We start from the raw sequence: 23,919 nt of genomic DNA, 5'->3' as shown, positions 1-23,919 counted from the left end.
GAATTAAATATAATATATATGAAACTAAAAGAAAAGAATACTTTAGGGTATTTAATATTCAATTCTATACCTAGGTAATTAAATATAATTGAACATTTTAGATATATTTAAATAAATTGATTAATAAGAAAAAATTTAATAAATTTCTAAAAAACCAAAAACTAATTTTATTCAATTTTTTTTCAATAATTTTTATTTCAAAAATATATTAAAATTATTTTGAATATTTATAATAATTATAATAACTTTTAATTCCTAGAAAGAAATAGTTTTTAAATTATAAATAAAGTAAGTTGTTAAATTCATAATAATTCTTTCAAAAAAGGCTTTTTTGTTTTACAAATTAAGAATGTTATTGATTAATATAATTTATATACAATAATAGATTATAATTCTTCTTAGATTTTTTAAAATAGAAAAAATAAATATAATTAATTATTAAAATTAAACAAAAAATTTATTCTTTTTATTAATTTTAAAAATATAATTATTTCAATAAATTTTTAGATTTACAAAAAGAAACTAAATATTAGACATTGATTATAGAATTTATAAAGAATATAATTGATTAATAATTAATAGATTTTGAATATTTATATTATAATATAATTTATATTTAATAAATATTAGAAATTTTAATGATATTTTATTCAATTTTTTCAATTAAAATAAATTAGATGTCATGGTGTGGATACACGTGACCGATAAGCGATAAGCTAGGCCTTGTTAGGCTAGCTTACAAATGAAAACTCTGTATATCTTTATATTGAAAGATTTTGTATTGTAACTCTTCAAGCAATATCTTAGTTTACATTATGTATTTATTATTTTTAGTATTATCAAATATAGATTTCTAATTCTGTCTGCCTATCTCGTAATATTATATAGTTTTTATTAATATTATTGTAATAGTAATACTAGTTTTGTAGTTATTTAGTTATTTAAAGGATATTTCTAAACTTAGTATACCTTAATGGCCCAAATGGGAATATAGAACGGTACCCCCACTGTACCCCCACAGAATACAGTGTCTGAACTGTACTCTGATTGAATACTATATACAATTCTAATATAATAGAAATACTATTTATATAATTCACATATTATCAAAATATTATTCGCTAAACTCTATAACATTTTTATAACTAATTTCTATAAAACCTAAAACTATAAGCTCAATTCTCTATAACTAATTCCTATAACTAGTTTTTTAAAATTTATAATACAAATCTAAAAAAAAATTCCTATTAGACTTTTAGTATTGAATATTTATTAATCTAAAATAAATCTAAAACAAAAAAAATTATTATTCAAAAAAATATAAAAATATATTTAAAAAATATAATATAATTTGCTTACTAATCAACTTTTATATGATATTATTATTTATTATATTAAAGCTTTATTATGAATATAATGAATTTTATAAATTCGAAATTGTTATATAAATATAGTCTTATAAATATATAATTTATTAAATTTAATCAATTTAAATTATATATATTAATTCCTGAAATAATAATATAAATCGGATTATAGAAGTATAAAATTAGTATTAAATAAAATATGATTTTTTTTACTTTTTTTATTAATATTATATAATTTATTATATTAAAGTTTTAATATTATTATTATATTATATAATTTATTTAATATTAATTTTAATATAATTTAATTAAAAGCTTTTTTTTCTAAATTCTTAATTGGATATAGTACTAATATTGTATAAAGGTTTGAATACAATATAAAGGTTTGAGTACCACTCTATTAATAATAATACCGTTCAGCTTTTCGAATACCATCCAGGGTTCGGGAATTGTAGAAGTACTACTAGAACTGTACTAGTACCGTATTTCCATTATATTATATTCTAGCTTGTTCTATTAATATAATTGTAATAAAGAATTCTTAAGCTTAATATTAGTATTTCTAGTTAGTAATTAGATATACTATCGGATTGGAAAAAACTAATTTATTTTTTGAATATAAGATTTAAGAAATATTTATTGAGAAATATATTGAAGTCTTTTTATATAAACAGATTATTATACAAAATACTAATCTATTTAATTACCTTACTGAATCTGTTCTTGTTAAACCCTCAATTATCAACTCCTTATTTAATAGAATACCTAAAAAAATAATAACTATTTTCATATTGCTTGTTTTATTTACTACTATTTTTTAATTAAATAAAAAGTTATTTGATTTTATATTATTCAATAATAATAATTTCGATTTGGATTATTTTGTTATATAAATGCAGAATAAAATATATATAAACTCTAATTGTTTTATTATTACCTATTCCCATTTATTATATATTACTAAAAAATTTGTTAGAATTATTATTACTTAAATTTATTTTTATAATATAAAAGAAGATTTTGTTTATTTAAAGGATTGTTCTAATCTATTAGAAATACTAAAATATATTTATAAAAATATAAACAAAACTATTAAAGTCTGAAAACAATTAATATCTCTTTACCAATAGAATTAACTATTTTATATCTTTTACATCGAGTTTCAATAATTGGTTTTAAAAGCAGAAATAACTAATAACAATATAATTTTAATTATTCTATTGAAATAAGATCTATTTAATAATTTAATAAATTGGATTATTATTATCAAGCCGCTAATCTATGATATTGATGCTTATATAATCTTCTACTAAAAATTAGAAAACTGTTATAAATATCTAAAGCAAAACTAAATGATTACTTTCTATTCTTTATTTATTAGAATATTTGTATCTACCTTGATTTATATTAATAAACTGATTTCAGTATTTATTTTTATTAAAAATCTAGTAGATTTTAGTTTTTAATGTTGTATTAATGAGAAAAGTTTATTTAGAAAAAAATATAGTGAATATTATTATTATAATTCTATTAAATATTTTGTTTATTATTATTTATATTCTGATATTTATTCTGTTGAATTTAGAATTAGGATTTCCAATCTTTTTCAATATAATATAACTTTAAGAAGTCTATTAAAGAATAAAATATCTATTCGATTATTACTTTGCTTTTTTTTTCAATCTTTGTTTTTATTTATTGATTAACTTATTAAAATTAGGAAATGAAATTTATTTAATTTAAATCACTATTAAAACAATTCTTTATATAAATTCTATTCATTTATTATTACTATTTAAAAATTACTTTTAAAAAATAAATTAAATAATTATATAGATTTAATGATTCTATCTATTATCTTATTTCTAAAAAAAATACTTTTTTAATTTATATTATATTAAATAATAATTATAAAGAAATTATTTTTATTAATTGAAACTAAATATTATTCTAGAAAATTCTCGAATATAAATTATCTACTATTTTTGGAATTATTAAATTCAATAACAAAATCCTATTTGAAAACTAGATTACATTTTATATTTATATTGAATTTAGAATTAATAATTATATTAAAAAAAGAATTATTCTAAATTTAACCAAACTAATTTATTACCCTATAATATTAAATATAATCTAATTTAAAAAGCATAACTCCTATATCAATTTTACAATAAATTTCTTTCAATTCGATAATTTATATTATTATAAATTCTATAATATTTTGTTTTGTTTATTCTAAATAAAAGCTCTTTTTAATATTTTCTTAAAAACCTAATTTATATATTTATTTGATTACTCTAAAAACTTTAAGAATCGAAATATAACTATAATCTTTCTGAAAGTTTATTCTATATATATTTATTAGAAATATAAAATATTCTAAATCTCTATTAAACAAATTAATAATATTCTGAATAAAAAGAAAAAATTCAATTCAAATAATCTTTTATTTGAATTTCGCAATTAAAAAAATATATTTTCTTTATAGAATATTAATAAACTATTATTATATTAATTATATATTTACAAAATCTAATTCTAAAGAAAAATTATATTACTTTTTAAAACCTTATATATTATATTCTAAATTTATTCAAAACTTAAAAAAGAATAAAAAGAATTAAGAAAGATTTATTTATTCTAACGTTTGGTTTATATCTTCTCTATATTATTTATCCAAACATCATAAAGATCTTTATTCTATTTAATTATAAAATCTTAATAATCTATTTATAAAGAAGTGATATTTATTATTACTAAATGAAGAATGTCTAACAATTTAAAAAAAATAAAATACTTTAAATAAAATTAAATATCAGTCTGTTTATTAATAATATCAAAATCAAAAGAAGAAATCTTTAACTATATTCTATATCCCAATTCCAATCTATTCGAATTCTCATGATTGATCATTATAAAACTAATAGAAATACCTATTATATACAAAGTTTATTAATAGTCTCTATATAAAGATCTAAATATATTCTATATTATATATCTAAAAAGAATTACATATAATTATATTCAAAAGAAATATATCAATATATTCAAAAAGTTTTATAAGTATTAAAGAAAGTTGATTTATTTACAAAATGCAAAAATACAAATTTCTGAAATCTAAAATTATCTTTTTTAATTTAATTATAAAAAGAATAATATTCAAATAGATTTAGAAAAGATAAGAATTATAATAAATTAAAAACTATTCAATAATTATAATTCATATATAAATATTTATAAAATTTATTAACTTTGATTAATAACTATTAAGGATTTTTAAAAATAATTAATTTAATAATAAATCTGATTAAAAAAGTATTTTGTTTTTATAAAATATTAATTTATTAAAATATTTTCGATTAATTAAAGAAAATATTTATTAAAACTTTTATTCTAATCTTTTTTTATTAAAAAAAAATCATTCTAGAAATCGATATATTAGATTATATTTCTATTAAAATCCTTTTTTAATATAATAAAAAGAGAATTTTTAAATTTATAATATTCTTTTTAAAAAAGTATTTCATTATTAAATATAAGTAGAAAATCTATAATAAAAACTTCTAATTATTATTTATTATTTTAAAAATTAATATTTCAAATTAAAAACATATTATTTTCAATCCAAATAATTATTAATTACAAAAACCTGAAATATTTTATAATAATAAAATTGTTAAATTATTATTAAATCGATTAATCTAAATTTCTATTTCAATTCAATTTCCAAATTATTTATTATTCTAAAAAGCTAAATATTAAATCTAATACTTTAATTAAAAGATTAGAGAATTTCCCTAAAAAAAGAAATAAATATTTTCTATATCAAAATCAAATTGTTTTAAAAAAAGAAAACTTAGATTTTGATTGTTCCTAATTATTGATATTTTAAAAGAAATTAAAATTATTAAAAAAATATAATTTATTATTATTATACAAAATTAATAAAACTTTGATTTTATTAATTTTTCCGATTTTATTATATTTGAATCTGAATTTCTATTTATTATACCAAAATTTAATTTTATAATATTTTTAAAGAATTAAAAAACTTCTCTAAATCTGCTTATTGATTTATTATCTTGATTCCAAAAGGATTATCAAATCAATCCTATTTCTAAATCCATTTTAAAATCCTTACAAAAAGAATTCCTGAAATATTTGAAAATTATTTTTATTAAATATTTCAAAAACAATAATTTGTTATACTATTAAGAGAAACTATATATTCTTGATTATAATTCTCTAAAAATTAATTTATTTTATTTATATTACAAATCTCTTATTACTAATTACCTATATTATACCCAAATCTTTAAATTACTATCCCAAAATTATTATTAACCTAATTATTATAATTATATTATATAATAAATCCACAATTATTATAATTACTATTATACTATTCTAAATTATAAAGATCAGAAAAAAGTTTAATAAAATATCTCAATAGATTTTATTATATATTTATTCAAAAATACTAATTTCAATATTATCATAATAATAATTAATTATTTAATTAAAATGAAATACTTTCTATTTTATTATAATATTTATAACTTAAATAAAGTTATCTATTTATTCCAAAAAAATATTTGAAAGTTTTACAATCTATTTTAATAATCATTTTCAGTTATAAAACTTAATTTATATTTAAATTCTGAAAATTTATTTACAAATATTTAGGAATATTTATTAGATTTTTTATTATTTATTATTTTGAAATTAATAAACAAATTGAAAAAGTTAATACAATATTAAAATAATATTTTAAATTATATATAATTTGTCTACAAAATAATTCAATAAAATAACTTTCATTTATCAAATTTTTTATTAATAATATCTAATCCAAAAATTTTCAAATAATTCTATTCTTCTTTAATTACAGATTTCATTTCTATTTAGATTTTGAATTATTCCTATTCAAAAATAATTATCTTATTATAAGAAATATTAAGAAATTTATTTCCAAAATAGAAATAATCTTTTTATATTTGAAAACAGAATTAATAATTAATTAAATTTAATATTTAAAGAATACTAATTCTTATTATTTTTCTATTTACTAATATATCCTTAATAATCTAATTTGATTGAATATTAAAAATATTAAAATCCTATATTTATAAAAAAAATTTAATTAAAAAAATCTTGAATTATTTAAGATTCTGAATTTGATAAATCTCTATACTTATAAATTAAAACTCTCTATCTTTATAAAGATTTATTCTATTTTTTATATCAATTTGCTATATTTTTCATATAATAATTTTATTTTTAAATAATATAACCCATTACTATTGCTTATAAAAATCAACAATTTAAAACATTTTGAAGTTATTGAAATCCTGAATTTTTATTAGAAAAAAAGAAATTATAAAGAACTTTATTTAAAATATACTACCTATTGAATTAATTACAATAAATTAACTAAAAACCTATCAATTACTTAAAAAATACATAAAAACTAATTCACAATTTTATTATAAATATTTTAATAAATCTAAATCTATCTATTTAAACCAAATTCTTTATTTATAAGATTATAAATTATAAATTATTACTTTATTAAAGCTTAATCTGAAAAAGGAAGGTAATATTATAATATAAATATATATAATTAATAAATAATATATTAAATTTTATTAAATTAACTTATAAATAAAAACTCTATATATCTTTATATTAAAAGACTTTATATTATAGTTCTTTAAATTATATTTTAATTTATATTCTATACCTATTATTCTTAGCACTATCGAATATAGATTCCTGATTCTGCCTACCTATTCTATGATATTAGAATTATTTTAGAATATATTTAATTATTTTGATTTTTGAAAAGATCGTATTCAAAATTATTGAAAGTATTAAAATAATTGGGAATCTTCTTATATAGAATTTTAGTTTTTCATATAATATTTTTAATAAGGTGTTTATTTATATATAATAAAAATAATTTTAGATTAGATTTCAATTTATATTTATTAATAATCTTATACCTTAATGGCCCAAGTGGGAATACGGAATGGTACCCCCACCGTACCCCCACGGGATATGATATCTGAGCTGTACTTTGATTAAATACCGTACTTTATTCTGGTATAGTGAAAGTACCATTTATATAGTTTGCATACTGTTAAAGTACTACTCGCTAACCTTTATAACTAATCCCTGTAGAATCTGAAACTATAGGCTTAAACCTTTGTAGCTAGCTTCTATAGCTAATCCCTGTAGGCCTCGAAACTAGCTCTTTTAGGGCTTATAATAAAGATTTAAAAAAGATTTTTACTAAATTTCTAGTATTGAATACTTAATAATCTGAAATAAATCTAAAACAAAAAAACCATTATTTAAAAAAATACAAAAATTATATTTAAAAAATCTAATATACCTTGATTACTAATCAACTTCTATATAGTATTATTATTCATTATATTAGGGCTTTATTATAAATATAATAAATTTTATAAATTCGAAATCATTATATAAATATAATCTTATAAACATATAATTTAATAAATTCAAAGAATCTAAATTATATATATTAATCCCTGAAATAGTAGTATAAATCGAATTTCAGGGGTATGAAACTAGTATTAAATAAAATATGATTTTTCTTACTTTTTTTATTATTATTATAAAGTTTATTATATTATTATTATATCAGAGTTTTAATATTATTATTATATTATATAATGAATTTAATATTAATTTTAATATAATTTGATTAAAAGCTTTTTTTCTCTAAGTCCTTAATTGAATATAATACTAATATTATACAGGGTTTAGATATAGTACTAATACCATTCGAGTACTGTATAGAAGTTCGAATACTGTTCAGGGATTCGGGAACTGTAAAAATACTACTCTATTAGTACTAGCATTACGAATACCGTTCAGGGATTCGGGAACCGTAGAAATACCACTAGTAGAATAGAAATACCACTCTATTAGTACTAGCACCGTACTTCCACCATATTATCTCCTGGCTTGGCCCGTTAAGGTAAAGCTTTTTGTTATTTTTAGTTTTGTTTATAATATTCTTTTAATATCTATATTTTATTCATTGAATTTCATTATAAAAAGTTTGAATTATTTGAAAAGTATTTTTATTTGAGATATTATATTTACAAAAATAATTCTAACATATTTTTTTTAAACTTATTATAATATAATTTTACTATTTCTTTTATTGGATTTATTGATTATATAAATAACAATAGTGATTGTTATAATAAAATCAATAAAATATATCTTGATTATTATTTTGTTTTTAAAAAAAAAATTGAAAAGATAGATTTTATTAATATATATTGGATTAAAAAATTTATTTAATTTCATTTTTAAAATCTTATAAGAATAGTATTTTAATAAGGTTTTATTTTATTCTAAAATAACAATAATTTGTATTTTGTAATTTAAATTATTATATATTTTTTTTGATGATGATATTGATAAAAGGAATATTCAAAAAATAGAATCAATAATATAACTGATTCTGTATATGTATTTATTAAAAATATTAATAAAATCTATATTATCATTATTAAATCGATATATTAAATCTGAGTTTTTATATTTAAATCATATGTCTCATTTAAATATATAATATTAAATACTAAAATCGATTTTTGTTAAATATCAAAATAATAGAATAAAATAGAAAATATAATCTATTATTTTGTTATTAATTGATTGATAATATAAATTGAATATAAAATTTCGATCCATATTAATTTAAAAAAGGTTTTTACTATAAATAGAATAATATTATTATATATTGAGATTAATATATATATATATATATTATAATCCAAAAACAATCTGATTCTTTAGAATTTCTAAAATCTTAGGAATCCCTAATATACATATTTTAAAACACGGTTTATAACTGGAAGCTGATTGGTCGAGAAAAAGTACGGATGCTCTGTATACAAATATCAAAATGCTAGAATTAAAATCAATCAATAAATTAAAAAAAGAGAATTTATAAAATAAAATCGAAATGGATTTTAGAATTTTATAAATTGAGAGTTTTTTAATAATATAATTTTTTTATTAATAAGTTACAGTCAATGGAAGAAATAATTGATTTGAAGATTTTGAAGAATTGAATGAATGTTTTTGATTGAGTATTGTATTCTATTTTGGTATAATGAAAGTATTATTTGGGTTTGATATATTGTCAAAGTATTACTCATATATTTTTATAGTTAGCTTTTATAAGTTTCAAAGTTAGTGTTATAAGGCTTATAATATAAACCTACCTAAAAAAAATTTCTATTAGATTTCGAATATTAAATGTTTAATAAATTTTGAAAATAAATCGAAACACACAAAACTATTATTGAAAAAAACACAAAAAACATAATTAAAAAATCTTATATAGTTTGATTACTAATCAATTTTTATATAATCTTATTATTTATTATAATAGAGCTTTATTATAAATATAATAAATTTTAAAAATTCAAAATCATTATATAAATAAAGTCTTATAAACATATAATTTATCAAATTCAAATAATTTAAATTATATTTATTAATCTCTGAAATAATATTATAAATCGGATTTCAGAGACATGAAATTAACATCAAATGAAATACGATTTTCCTTACTTTTTTTATCAATATTATAAAATGTATTATAATATTATTACGTTAGATTTTAATATTATTATTATATTGTATAATTAATTTAATATTAATTTCAATATAATTTGATTGAAAGCTTTTTTTCCCTAAGTCCCTAATTGGGTACGGTACTAGTACTGTACAGGGTTTGGGTACGGTACTAGTACCGTTCGAGTACTGTTCAGGGGTTCGAGTACCACTCCATTAGTATTAGCACCGTTCAGGATTTCGAGTACCGTTCCGGTTTTCGAGTACTGTAGAAATACTACTAGAACCGTACTAGTATCGTACTTCCACCGTATTATATCCCAGCTTGTACCGTTAAGGTAATCATATAAAATATAAACTCGGATTTAAGGAGGAAATTAAATTATAAAAATACAAAAAACAAAAACAATAATCTTTAGCACAGAAATATTAATTTCAATAAATTATTACCAAAAAATTAAACTATAGTATATACAAAAAAACATTAAAAACAAACAGTATATTATCAAATTGGAATACGGATTTGGTTTTAATTTAAAAAAATCAATGTACAAATCTAGATTTTAATACTGAGATTAGAATTATATTCAATTATAGTCTTTTAGAAAAAAACAAATCAGAATGCTTTCAAAAATTGTAAATCAAGATTTACAATTATTTAATATAGTTCAAAGATAAAATTTTCTTAATTTTCGATTTGAAATATGAATATTAAACAATATTAATATATTTGTTTTATAAATATATTTTTATTTATATTATTTAAAATATAGGATAATTTCAATCTAAAAACCTACTTCAGAAAATAAATATTGTTAGATTTATATTTACAAAACTTATATAAATTATATTAAATCATATTCTATTAATATCTTCAAAGAACAAACTTAATAAAAAATTTCCAAAAAATAACAAATTAAATAGAAAGTTAAAATTATCCTTTTTGAAAATCAATTTAAAACTAGATTTGAAAGTATTTAATATCCATTAAATAAAAACTAATATTGATTTTGTATCAATTTATATGAATAACATTTTTCAATAGTATATATCTTTAAATATATATTTATTAAAAAATGAAAACTTTATTTTAAATCAGAATCAATATGTATTCATTTAGAATAAAGTCATATGATTGTATATCAATCTATTTTATTTTTCAGATAAATTAAAATTATTTTTAATATTTCCTAAAAAAAAAGAGAAGTCTTTTATTTTTTATATTTTATATAAATAATATATTTAAAAAAAGAATTTTTTTAAAGAGATATGTATTTAGATAAGAACCTACTTTTTTTTAAATAGAATAGATAAAGTTAAAGTTTTTGTTCAAAGAAATGAAACTATTTCTAAAGAAAATAAAAGTATTAGATTTGGTTCATTTTAAAAAAAATTCAAATCAAAGAAATCTAAGCAAAAAATATTAAGAATTAATTAATATTAAAAATAAAAATAATATTTCGATATTTAATGAGAATATTTTTATTCTAAAAATATGAATAAAACACTTTATAAAAATTAAAAGATTGTTATCAAAGTTGATAGATAATATAGATTGGAAATGAATAACATTGAATCAAATATTATTTAACTTATTAAGAAATCTATATTCTACAATAATGAAAATATTTGCTTATAAGTTTAATTAAATGATATAGTTTTATTTTAATAAGAATGAATTTATAATAGGGTATGTAATTATATAAATAAAGAAAAAAAAGCTATTGATTCTTTATAATATATTTATATTTCCAAAAATCTAAAGTAATTATAAAATCTATAAATAGGAATTGCATATAATAACAGAATTCTTAAAAAAAAAATATATACTTAAAAGTTACTTATACATAAATATAATCAAAATGAATTATTAATTATCAATCTTTTTTCTGAATTCTAATTAACATAAGAATATTTATACCTATAAAATGAATAATAAAACTAAGATTATCAAATATAAGAATTTAGTATATATATTAAATCGAAAGAATATTATAATTAATATTTTATTAAACACTATTTTTGCAAATAAAAAATATAAAGTTATACAGAAATTCTTGAATCTAAGCAAATTTACGGATATGATATATAATATCAAATAGATTTTGAAAAATAGAAAGAAGAAATATAAAAATCATTAAAAAATATTAGCAAATTTATAAAACAAAAAGAAATTATACAAGTTCAGATTACAAAAAAGTATAATAAATCAAATGAAGAAATTTGAAAAAAAAGTATTTAATTAAAATCCTAATAATAGAATAATATCGAAAAAAAGAAAAACCTTATGAAACAAATATATACCTAATTTCTAGGGAAACCAAATAAAGATTTAAAACTTTTAAAATTCAATGAAAACAGTTGATAAAAATATACAAAAAATCTAAAAGATTTATTAAAACATAATAACATTTTAAGAAAAATAAGGAAAAATTGAAATGTAAACCTTTTTTTTCATAAAAAAATATTTATTTATATAAAAGAGATAGGATTTTTCTAAATAATCCAAAGAAACTTGATAAAACTATATTTATAAAAAAATATGCAAACTTCAAAACAAAACCTAAATCAAAAATAAAAAAGTCTTTGTTTTATAAAAAGTAAGAAAAATTAATGGAATATATAATAAAGAAAAGAAAAGCTTAGATATTATATATAATATATAACTATAAAAAACATTTCGCAACAAAAATACTTAAAAAAAAACTTCAAGATTTTTTTTAGTTTATTATAAATTGCAATATAAAAAATGATTATTTGGAATACTGGAAATACATAAAATATATATATATATATATATATATAAAATATGAATCTTAAATGAGATTACAATTTTAATATCTATAAATTATTTAGGAATAGATTTTATAAAACTTTATAAAATCTGTATAATAAATGGGATATCTTATAATTATATTTTATTAATTATTGATTATTTCTTAAGATTCGTTTGAGCCTTTATATGTATAACAAATAATAATAATAAAATAATTCAATATTTATAAAAAATTCTTCAAATTTAATAGGATTTTATATCAATCTTAACTCTCATTTTAAAAAAAACTTTAAAAGATTTTATAAAGAGTCAAAAGGTATGTTGAATAAATTCATTAATTGTAATAAAAACAACTATAAAAATAATAGAAAAAGTAATAGAAATAATTCAAAAATCTTTTATTACTAGTTTATAAAAATAAAAGATTGGATTATACCTTTAAAAAAAACCAATGATAAAAATAAACCAAAAGAATACAAAATATTTAAAATATTTTTTATTCAAAATATTTCTAAGATTTCAATCAAAATTCGAATTGGAAATTTCTTTTTAATCTATTATTAAAAGCTATTAGTTTATGGATGAAAGTATAATAAAAGTTTTATAAATAATAATAATGAAAATAAATATTTTGTAATATATTTAGTCTAAAAAAAGATTGTATTAAAAGAAACCAAAAAACATTAAATACCATAAAAAACAAAGTTAAAATATAATATAATTGAAATGTTTACGAAATTATATTTGAAATTAGTAATTTGATTACATAATATAATTTAAAATTAGTCAAACGAAAGTTAAAATTATAGTAAAAAGAAATTTTCGTTATATTAAAAAAAAGGGAGATTATAAAAAATCATGTAAATTATAATAAATAAATAATAAAAAGATTTTGAAAATCTATTATGAATTTGAAAACTTTTCATTTAAAAAGAGAATTTTTAATTATTAATAAAAAAGTATTTTTATTTATTTATTAAAATATCTAAACAAGTAAACGTAAAATAAAATTACTAGAAAATTTGAAAAAGAAAATCAGGATTTTTAGTGTTAGAGAAGATTACAAAATGAAAAAATTAAATTAAGAATTTATTGAAGAGAAATTATAGTATTTATTTTTTATTGGAAGAAAAGTTAGAATAAATAAAAGATGGTGTGTAGTTTAAAAAGCATTTTAAATAAAAATATAGAATATAATTAGAAGTAAAAAGTTTTAATAATGTATTTATTTAATCTAATAAAGATTAATAGAATTTTGAATCTTAGATATAGATATATGATTATATTTATTACTATCTCTTTAATAAAAGAAAGATGTAAATATAAAGGGTGTACTTGTTATATATAGATTATAAATAGATATATAAAAAATCATCCCCCCCCATTACCTCTTTTGAACCAATATACAGTTTTACCCACTATATGTCAGCCTTGTCGTTTGCCATGCGCTAATACAGATTGTTATTTTAAAGTTATTCTAGAATTAATTAGCTTGCTTTTTAGTAGAATCAAACACTTCAAAATAGAAGTTTTTTATAGGAATATTAAGCATTTGATGAATAATCCATCAAATAAGCGAATCAAACAATTCTGATTATTACTGTAACCCTAATTCACAAAAAACTCAAACAAATAATCCGTATTAGCGCATGGCCAATATTCCAAAAGAATACGGTAGGGAATCAACAGATCAGAAATGCCTTGGTTGCGCAAGCACAACCTTAGAATAGATTGGGATCAGAGAGTCGTGACTCTTATCAGTGTGATTGCGGCAATGTCAAGGCGGGGTCGGCTTGACTTATTCAGATGATGTCGGAATCAACTCCGATAAGGCTCAAATTTGAGTATAGAGAAAAATGGATTTTATTTAATAGACATGGTTACCATTGGACCAGCCATACCCCGAAAGACTCTGACACTAAGCTAATTCTTTATCATATATACCTCTTTAGGCTAGCACTTTCCTCTACTACCGAAACCAATCAATAAGCACCTGCGAACTTAAAACGAGCCTAAACCTTCTGAAAACCCTTCCTAAAATCTTCTAATAAATCATTTAATTCATTGAATTGAATACAGATTTTAATCATTCAATCCTGCCCTTCTAATATCTCACTTTGGATTTCCAATAATCTCTATTATTAATAATTAATCTAAAGTTAATTTATTTACATATCATAAATAGATTATAAAATAATTGATATATTTAATATAATCTAAGTATTTTAAATAAATTTATTAATTGATTTATTGATTTTTTAGATTAATATAGAACTAATTAAAAACCATAAATATTCTAATTAATTTAATATTTGATGAATTCCAAAAAACCAAATTGGAAATTGAAATCTTATTTATTAAATCAAATTGAATTAAATTTTTTAATTATATTGAAAAATTCAAAAAAATTCAAAAAAAACATAAAATATAAATACCTAGGTATATTAAATTGATTTATTGAATTTGAAAAATCGAAAAATATTGAAATTGAAAACAAAAAATTCTTTTTATATTATTATAATGATTGATATAATATAGAATCGATATTGAATTGATTATTAATTTAAAAATAAAAAGTTTTTATATATATATAATTTTGAAAGAAAGGTTTTGAAGAGATTGATAAAAAGTTTGTTCATTAAATTTTTATTTCTATATATTATATTAATTAATATTTTATATGAATTTTGGTAATTTTTTTATTTGATTTTTTTTAGAATAAATTATTAATTAATTTTTAGAAATAATTCCAAAAGTTTTGAAAATAATTTTCTGAAAATTTTATTCCGATTAGGTTATAATGTATTTATAATACATTTATAATACATTTGTAATACATTTATAATATACATTTATAATATACATTTATAATATACATTTATAATATACATTTATAATATACATTTATAATATACATTTATAATATACATTTATAATATACATTTATAATATACATTTATAATATACATTTATAATGTATATTATTTTATCAAATTTGATTAAAAAAAAGCTAAAAGAAAGAAAACGTTTTATAATTCAAATCTTTCAAAAATGTTTAAGATATTTTTTATAATGTATTTTTGATATATTTTTAAAATAAAATAAAATGATTGAAAAAAAATATGGAAAGAAAAAGAAAGTTTTTTTTATAAACAAATTTTATTTTGAATAAATCTATAGAATATCAATAATACGTTTGTTTTATATTATTGAAAATAATAATTTTATTGCAAGCTTTTTTTTAGGGTTTTTAAGATTTCAGATTTTTTTTAAAATATTCTAGATTTTAGATTTCTTTTTCAATTTTTTCAATTTTTTTTTAGATTTTGAGAATTTGATAAAAAGTCGATCAAATATTATTAAGCCGGATACTCTACTTTTGGGCCACCTCTGTTTTGGGTCACTTTTCAATTATTTTTTATACCAAAAATGGAATTTCTAACTTTTTTATTTATAAATAGAATTTATTGAAAATTTATATATATATAATTCAAATTGTTTTAAACTTATTATGAAATTTTCAGATTTTTAGAATTTTTCTATATCGAGATTTAAAGCTTCAAAATATCGATTTTTTGATTTATATAGAAATTATATATAAATTTGAAAATTTCATAAAATCTTTACTTTTTAATAAAAATTGCTAAAAATAAATTATAAAATTTTATTATCAATTCATAATGTATTTAATATAAAAGATTCTGCAAAAATGAAAAATCTTTCATAAAGAAATATTTAAAAAAATATTCTTGAAATGGTAGAAATTATTTATACTACTCTAAACTCATTGTATATTATATATTTATATCGATTAATTTTTTTGAATTTTTTTTTGAATTTCTATATAGATTCAAATTTAAAATTTTCAAAAAAATATACAGTTTTCTTTTAATAATTATTATTGAAAGGTTATTAAAGATTTTAAAAAATTTCTAAATTTATATATGATTCTTATATAAATTAAAAAATCGATATTTTGAAACTCTAAATCTCGATACAAACAAATCCTTAAAATCTGAAAATTTCTGAATAAGCTTAAATCGATCTAAATTACATATATAGAAATTTTTATTAAATTATATTATATATTGATAGAGATATTAATAGGCCTAAAAAGTGATTTTTGGTATAAAAAGATGGCCTAAAACCCTGTTGGCCCGAAAGTAGGGTACCCGATTTATTTTATAATTTTTTTTATCAAAATAAACTTTTTGTATAATATTATATAAAAAAAGAAGTTGAATTAATTATTTTGTAATTAATTGAATTTATGAATTGAAATTGATTGTAAATAATCAATATTCTCTTAAATAATTTATATTTAATTCAAAACAAAATAGTATCTTATCAGAATTGTTTAAATAAAAATAAATATAAATAAATTGTTTTCAGAATTTCAAACTTTTTAGAAATTCCAAAATTCTTTTTTGGATTTTAAGGATTCAATAGAAAGCTATCGAAGTTTTATCAGGTTTCAGGATTTTTAGAATTTCTAGGTTTTTTTTGATATTCTAGATTTTTATCATTTTTGTTATTTTTATTGCTTTTATGATTTTTATGATTTTTATGATTTTTATGATTTTTATGATTTTTATGATTTTTATGATTTTTATGATTTTTATGATTTTTATGATTTTTATGATTTTTATGATTTTTATGATTTTATTGATTTTATTGATTTTATTGATTTTATTGATTTTATTGATTTTTTAGATTATTTAGATTGTTTAGATTCTTAGGATTTTGAATATTATATAATATTGAAAATATTATTAATTTCTAATTTTATAGGGTTTAAGAATCCAATAAAAAATTGATAGAATTTTATTATCAAGGTTTTTTTCATATTAAATATGAATCTGATTAGGTAGTTTATAGAATTCTTTTATTTTTAAGATTTTCAAGTTTTTCTAGATTCTGAATATTATATAATATTGAAAACACTATTCATTTTTAAACTTATGAAATTTACACATTTTCAAGGATTTAATAAAAAACTAATAAAATTTCAAAATTTGTAAATTTTTTCAACAATTTTAGAAATTGCAGATTTTAAAAATATTAATCAAATTAGTTTCTAAAACTTTATTATTTTTATTATTTTTATTATTTTCAGAATGGAAAATGTTATTTATTAATAAATTATTATTGAATTTTAATTTTGTTTATTTTTCTAAAAAAAATCAAAAAAAATCTTATTGAATATAAATATTAAATATAAATCCCTATTTTATTATTAAATCTAATCCTTTTAAATATAAATCATTATCTTATTGAAAGTAAACTGTTTTTTTTTTGAATTTTGAAAAGTTTTTAAAATTTCTAAATTTTGAATATAAATTGAATTATATATATTAAATTCATTCTTTATGTTTTTGTATTATAATATAGCTTCTTTCAAAAATTATAAGGAAATTAAATCTTATAAAATAAGACCATAAATATTATAATATTAATTTATTATTATAAAAATTAATGAAATTTAAAATAAGATCAATATAATAATAATCAATTATTCAATGATTTTAAAATTTATGAAAATAAAAATTTCAAAAGAAAGAGTTTTATTATAAATAGGTATTAATATTGTACAAAATCGATATTAAATTGATTATACATTTAAAAACAAAAGTTTTTCTTATATATATATAATTTAATTTTTTTTTTAAATAAATTAGTGAAAAGTTTCATTATTAAATTTATATCTATATATATTATCCTAATCATTATTTTATATTAATTCTAATACACATAATTTACTAGAAATTTTTTTTATCTAATGAATATAATTATTATTAAATGAATTGTATTCTAAAAGATTTTAATTACAAACTAATTCTATACTATATATACTTTTTAAACTAATACCCTGTTTCATTACCAAAATAAATCATAAATACCTACAAACTTAAAGCAAACCTGAATCTTCTAAAAATCATTTTTGAAATCATTTAATAAACTATTCAATAAACTATCTATAAATTTATAATAAAATTTTATAATTTATTTTTAACAATTTTCATTAAAAAGTTATTAAAGATTGTATAAAAAGTTTAAATTTGTATATGATTCCCATATAAATTTGAAAATCGATATTTTGAAGTTCTAAATTTTAATATAAAAAAATCCTAAAAATCTGAAAATTCAGGCTAAGATTAAATCGATTTAAATTATATATATATAAATTTTCATTAAATTCTGTTTATAAATAAGAAAATTATAAATTCTATTTTTAGTATATTTTGAACGAGCTTTTTCTCGGCCCTTTGTGGCTAAAAATAACAACGGCCTCGCTAGCGCTCTCCATAGTTATTTTAACGTCACTCAGGACCTACGCCTACGCTCGTGCTGCGCAGCTTTTAGAATCCTAAAAGTAAATAAGATTTATATTTCTATATTCGATCAAATTATGAATTTTGAAGCTATTCAGAGATTCTAAGCTTTTTGGAGTGGTGGTCTGTGCACAGGCTTTAGTGGGGTATATCCAACCCTAAACTTTAAATAATAAAATAATAAAATAATAAAATAATAAAATAATAAAATAATAAATAATAAAATAATAAAATAATAAAATAATAAAATAATAAAATAATAAATAATAAAATAATAAAATAATAAAATAATAAAATAATAAAATAATAAAATAATAATAATAATAATAAATAATAATAATAATAATAATAATAATAATAATAATAATAATAATAATAATAATAATAATAATAATAATAATAATAATAATAATAATAATAATAATAATAATAATAATAATAATAATAATAATAATAATAATAATAATAATAAATAGATTTCGCTAGCCTCTAGCTTCTAGCTCGTATTTTGAATATAAAAAGTAGCCCAAAAGGGGGGTAGCCCGAAAGTAGGGTACCCGACTTATATATAGACCTAATATCACTTCACTCTTCTCTCTCTCCATTCCAATAATTTTATTCAAAAATAACAATAACAAATGCTACAAAGAACTTTTCGTTATAATCTTGATGGTATTGAGATCGCATATACTGGAGTTGATCTATAAGAGAAAGGTGCTAGCCTAAAGAGACATATATAATATAGAATTAGCTTGTAGTTAAAGCCTTTCGGGGTATAACTGGTTTAATGATAATTATATTCATTGAATAAAATCCATTTTTTTGATAAACTATATAGGAAGGAATTCCCATTTTCAATTTCAATATTTTTCGATTTTTCAAATTCAATAAATCAATTTGGTATATTTATACTTTAGATTCTTTTTTAAATTTCGTTTTGTTTTTTAATATAATTAAGATTTATAATTTAATTCGATTTAATAAATAAGATTTTAGTTTTCAATTTGGGTTTTTAGAATTTATTAAATATTAATTTAATTAGAATATTTATAGTTTTTAATTAATTATACATAAATTTTAGAAATTAATAAATTTATTTGAAACATTTTTATTATATCAAATATATTAATTATTTTATAATTTGTTTATTATATATAAATTAATCAGATTTAGATTAATTGTGGATAGTAAAAATTATTGGGAATCAAAAATAAAATATTAGAAGGATAGGATTAATTAATTAAAATTTATATATAACTTAATAGATTAGTATATTTAATATAAGAGATTTAGAAAAATTGAAATTTTTTTTATAAATAAATATTTATAAAGATATTTTCAAAATAATAGGGATTATTTATATTATTTTAAATTTATTGTATATTATATTTCTATATCTATTAATTTTTTTGAATTTTTTTTTGAATTTTCATATAGATTGAAGTTTAAATATTTCAAAAATATATATAGTTTTCTTTTAATTAATATTATTAAAAAGTTATTCAAGATTTAATAAAAAACTTAAATTTGTATATGATTTCCATACAAATTTAAAAATCGATATTTTGAAGTTCTAACTTTTAATATAAAAAAATCCTAAAAATCTAAAAATTTCAAAATAAGTTTAAATCAATCTAAATTATATATATATAAATTTTCATTGAATTATATTGAATATTGATAGAGATATTAATAAACCTAAAAAGTGATTTTTGGTGTAAAAGGGTGGTTCAAAAGGGGGGTGGTTCGAAAGTAGAGTACCCGATTTATGAGTTGTGTAATACAGTGATCTTTAAGTGTACGCATAGCCCTTCGAACCCTGCAAGAGAGGTATTATGATTCGAAAAAGTGAGGCTTGCAAATGTGGGGTACAATTAATGAAAAGTCGAGAAGATGAACCAAAGCTACTACTATCATTTCAACAAATCTGGACATTCCTTTCAACAGAACATCGAAATAATACCTGGCGACCAATTTCCAACATGGTTAATACTTACGTTATTGAACTTCATCAATATGAAGAGGTAGATGATTATAACAATGAATCATATATTAAAATTTTTGTACAAGGCTTTGAAGCTCGTTTCGAAATACAATATCTACCGAGAAATCTCAAGGCCTCATCTTATCAATTGGCACAGTACAACAAATCGCTGAAGATCCTGGCGCTTGGAGATGCAGGATATAATAATTGGGATGTTATGAATGCAGAAGAGGAAGTTAATAAACTCAAAGAACCATTCCGGGCTTTGATGGATTCTTTATTGATCGAAGCAATACCATCGAATTGTACCACTCGTGATTACCTACAAGCGACAGTATACATCCTTGAAGCCAAATGCAATGGAGATACCCTTTTGCCAACTCTTAAAGGACAATTACCCCGACAGGTGGTGGGTCTTCCGGGTTCACCTCTAAAACCCATAGATGATTGGCTACTCGACACTTTCAATTACTTTACCCCGTCTCAAATTCATCTCATACCTACTTCTTCAGAGTTAGATCAACACCCATGCTTAAAAGGCCCATCTGTAATCCGCACTAATACGAAATGCTACTTTAAGCCTTTACTTTCGAATACACCGCCAGGCAAGGATTGGGTACACAAACGAGTGATGGATGCTTTCGATGCGGGTAAACTTCCTTCGACAATGCCAATTTGCCGTATAAAAGGCATAGTTGTGATCGACATAGAAGAGGTTCTGGAGGACTATGAGCCGGTATCAGAAGCCGAATTGATTGAAAAATGGGGATACACTGAAGATGATGTCACTATTATCACAAACCCAAAGTGTATGCTGGGTTTTGTTCTCTCTTACATTAAGAACAAGGGGACACTTTACGATATAGCACTATGGGAAGATTGCTCAAACGATTTACGACTTCACTGGGCAAATGAGCTAGAGGGTCTTGTACATCAACTGCATACAATGGATTTGATATGGGGTGATGCAAAACCGCAAAACATACTGATTGATCTGAAGAACCGCTTATGGCTTATCGATCTTGACGGAGGTTATACACCAGGTTGGGTGGAAAAGGAAAACGAGGAGATACAAACAGGGGATTGGCAAGGGGTTAAGAGGATCAAGGAGTGGTTGTTGGAATGTGGGAAGAGTCCGTTTACACATCGTATTCATTCAGCTCTTTAATGATTTCATTTGTATATGAAAGATGCAGTATTCTTTATTATTCCTCGATATCCAAACGTGTTAACCTTTTCATATGCGCACATTGAATTCTAACGATTGATCTGTAACAATAACGAACTTCCAGGACAAATCATAAAGTACAGCAAAACCTCTCCATAAGGATCCCCCCTATAAGGATAACCTCTCTATAAGGATATATTTTTCGGTTCCCAAAAAATTTAGGCCTAAAAAAGGCCTATATCCTTAAAACCCTTCTATTAGGATATCCTTATATTTTTCGGTCCCAAAATCATATATATATTCTTATTGAATTAATAGAATTATTAGAATGACTTATTATATAATAAATATTTTAGGATTTTAGAATACTTGGTGGAAAGGTTTAACTGAAACCCAAAAAATGTCATGGAAATGGCCCGATCGGGACTAATTGGAAAGAAATTACTACTACATCGGGATTAAGTGGAATCTCTATATAAAAATACCTCTATATATCCTTAAAAAAGAGTACAAAAACCGGTATCCTTATGGAGAGGTTTTGCTGTACTCCTAATGTCAAAGTTCCTCACCCTTTCCCAACGCAGCCAAGTACTCATTTGTAAAATTGTAAAATCGCTTCATTCAAAACCATGAAATATCTTAATTGAAAACCCCATCTTTCGGGATAGAGTAGTTGATCGCATTCTATCGATTGAGGTTCGAACTGGATAAAAGACTCGATCAGTATATACTCTGTATAGCAACGCCAGTCGGCTTACCTCACTCGAGAAGTTTGTACATTGTAAAAGAACAGACTGTATGACTGAAAAACCAAACCTAGATTTGTCAAGATATACCCTGTACAACAGTTGTTGACTTAGGGTGCGTTCGGATCACTTTTTTGAAATTATCAGAGCTCAATTATTAGTCAATTTTATTTATCGAATAATCCAAATAACTTTTAATATTTTATTAGAATATATATATTATTCGGATCATAATAAATTATATAGAATATTATCTCAATATTTGAAATTTAATGAATTATCAGAAATTCTAATAAATTTCAATTCCTGATATATTTGATTGAATATAGTATTTAATAAATGTTAATATATTTAAATAATATCTAAATCATATATAATATATTTTAGATAATAAAAATAGATACCTAGGTAAGCAATATTGCTAAATAATTTATTAACCTTTCAATAATACATTTATTCTGATTTATTCTAATTTTTAACTTTAAATCTTCAACCTTTATTTTTGTTATTATTATAAATAGTTCTCGAGATGTATTAATATTATTGATAACTTTATTGATTGTATTTATAATATTTATTATATTTGTTATATTTATTGAAAATCTTACTATTTTTATCAAAATAGCTTTTTAATAATCAACAATATAATTACTATAATTATAATTAATAGTATTGTTTTTATTAATTTAATAAACTATTATGATTGAATCTCAATTTAATCAATATAGATATAGTAAGATTACTAGTCAACTGTTATTAGCCGAAATTCATTTTCACATCAAAAATCAATATTTTGCTACATTTTTAAAATTAAAAATCTCTATAATCTATTAATCGAATTATTTTGAAATCTGTTTTCATAAAGTTTTTATAATAATAATTGATATATTCAATTTTTTAATATTCTTAGAAATT

General features: G+C 18.8%; 1 protein-coding gene across 1 annotated transcript; it reads left to right on the top strand.

Moving 5' to 3' along the window:
* Positions 1 to 21,088: 21,088 nt before the first annotated feature.
* On the top strand, positions 21,089 to 22,258 carry EAE98_012302 (uncharacterized protein; the record flags this gene model as incomplete). The annotated part of the gene is made up of 1 exon (XM_038959927.1): positions 21,089 to 22,258. One exon carries the CDS (start codon positions 21,089 to 21,091, stop codon positions 22,256 to 22,258), a length of 1,170 nt encoding a protein of 389 aa, XP_038803684.1.
* Positions 22,259 to 23,919: the final 1,661 nt, after the last annotated feature.

This window comes from Botrytis deweyae (assembly GCF_014898535.1).
Source record: "Botrytis deweyae strain B1 chromosome Unknown BDEW_063, whole genome shotgun sequence".
NCBI lineage: Eukaryota > Fungi > Ascomycota > Leotiomycetes > Helotiales > Sclerotiniaceae > Botrytis > Botrytis deweyae.
Note: the sequence above shows the minus strand (reverse complement) of the source record. Positions and strands in the feature narration are given on the sequence as shown.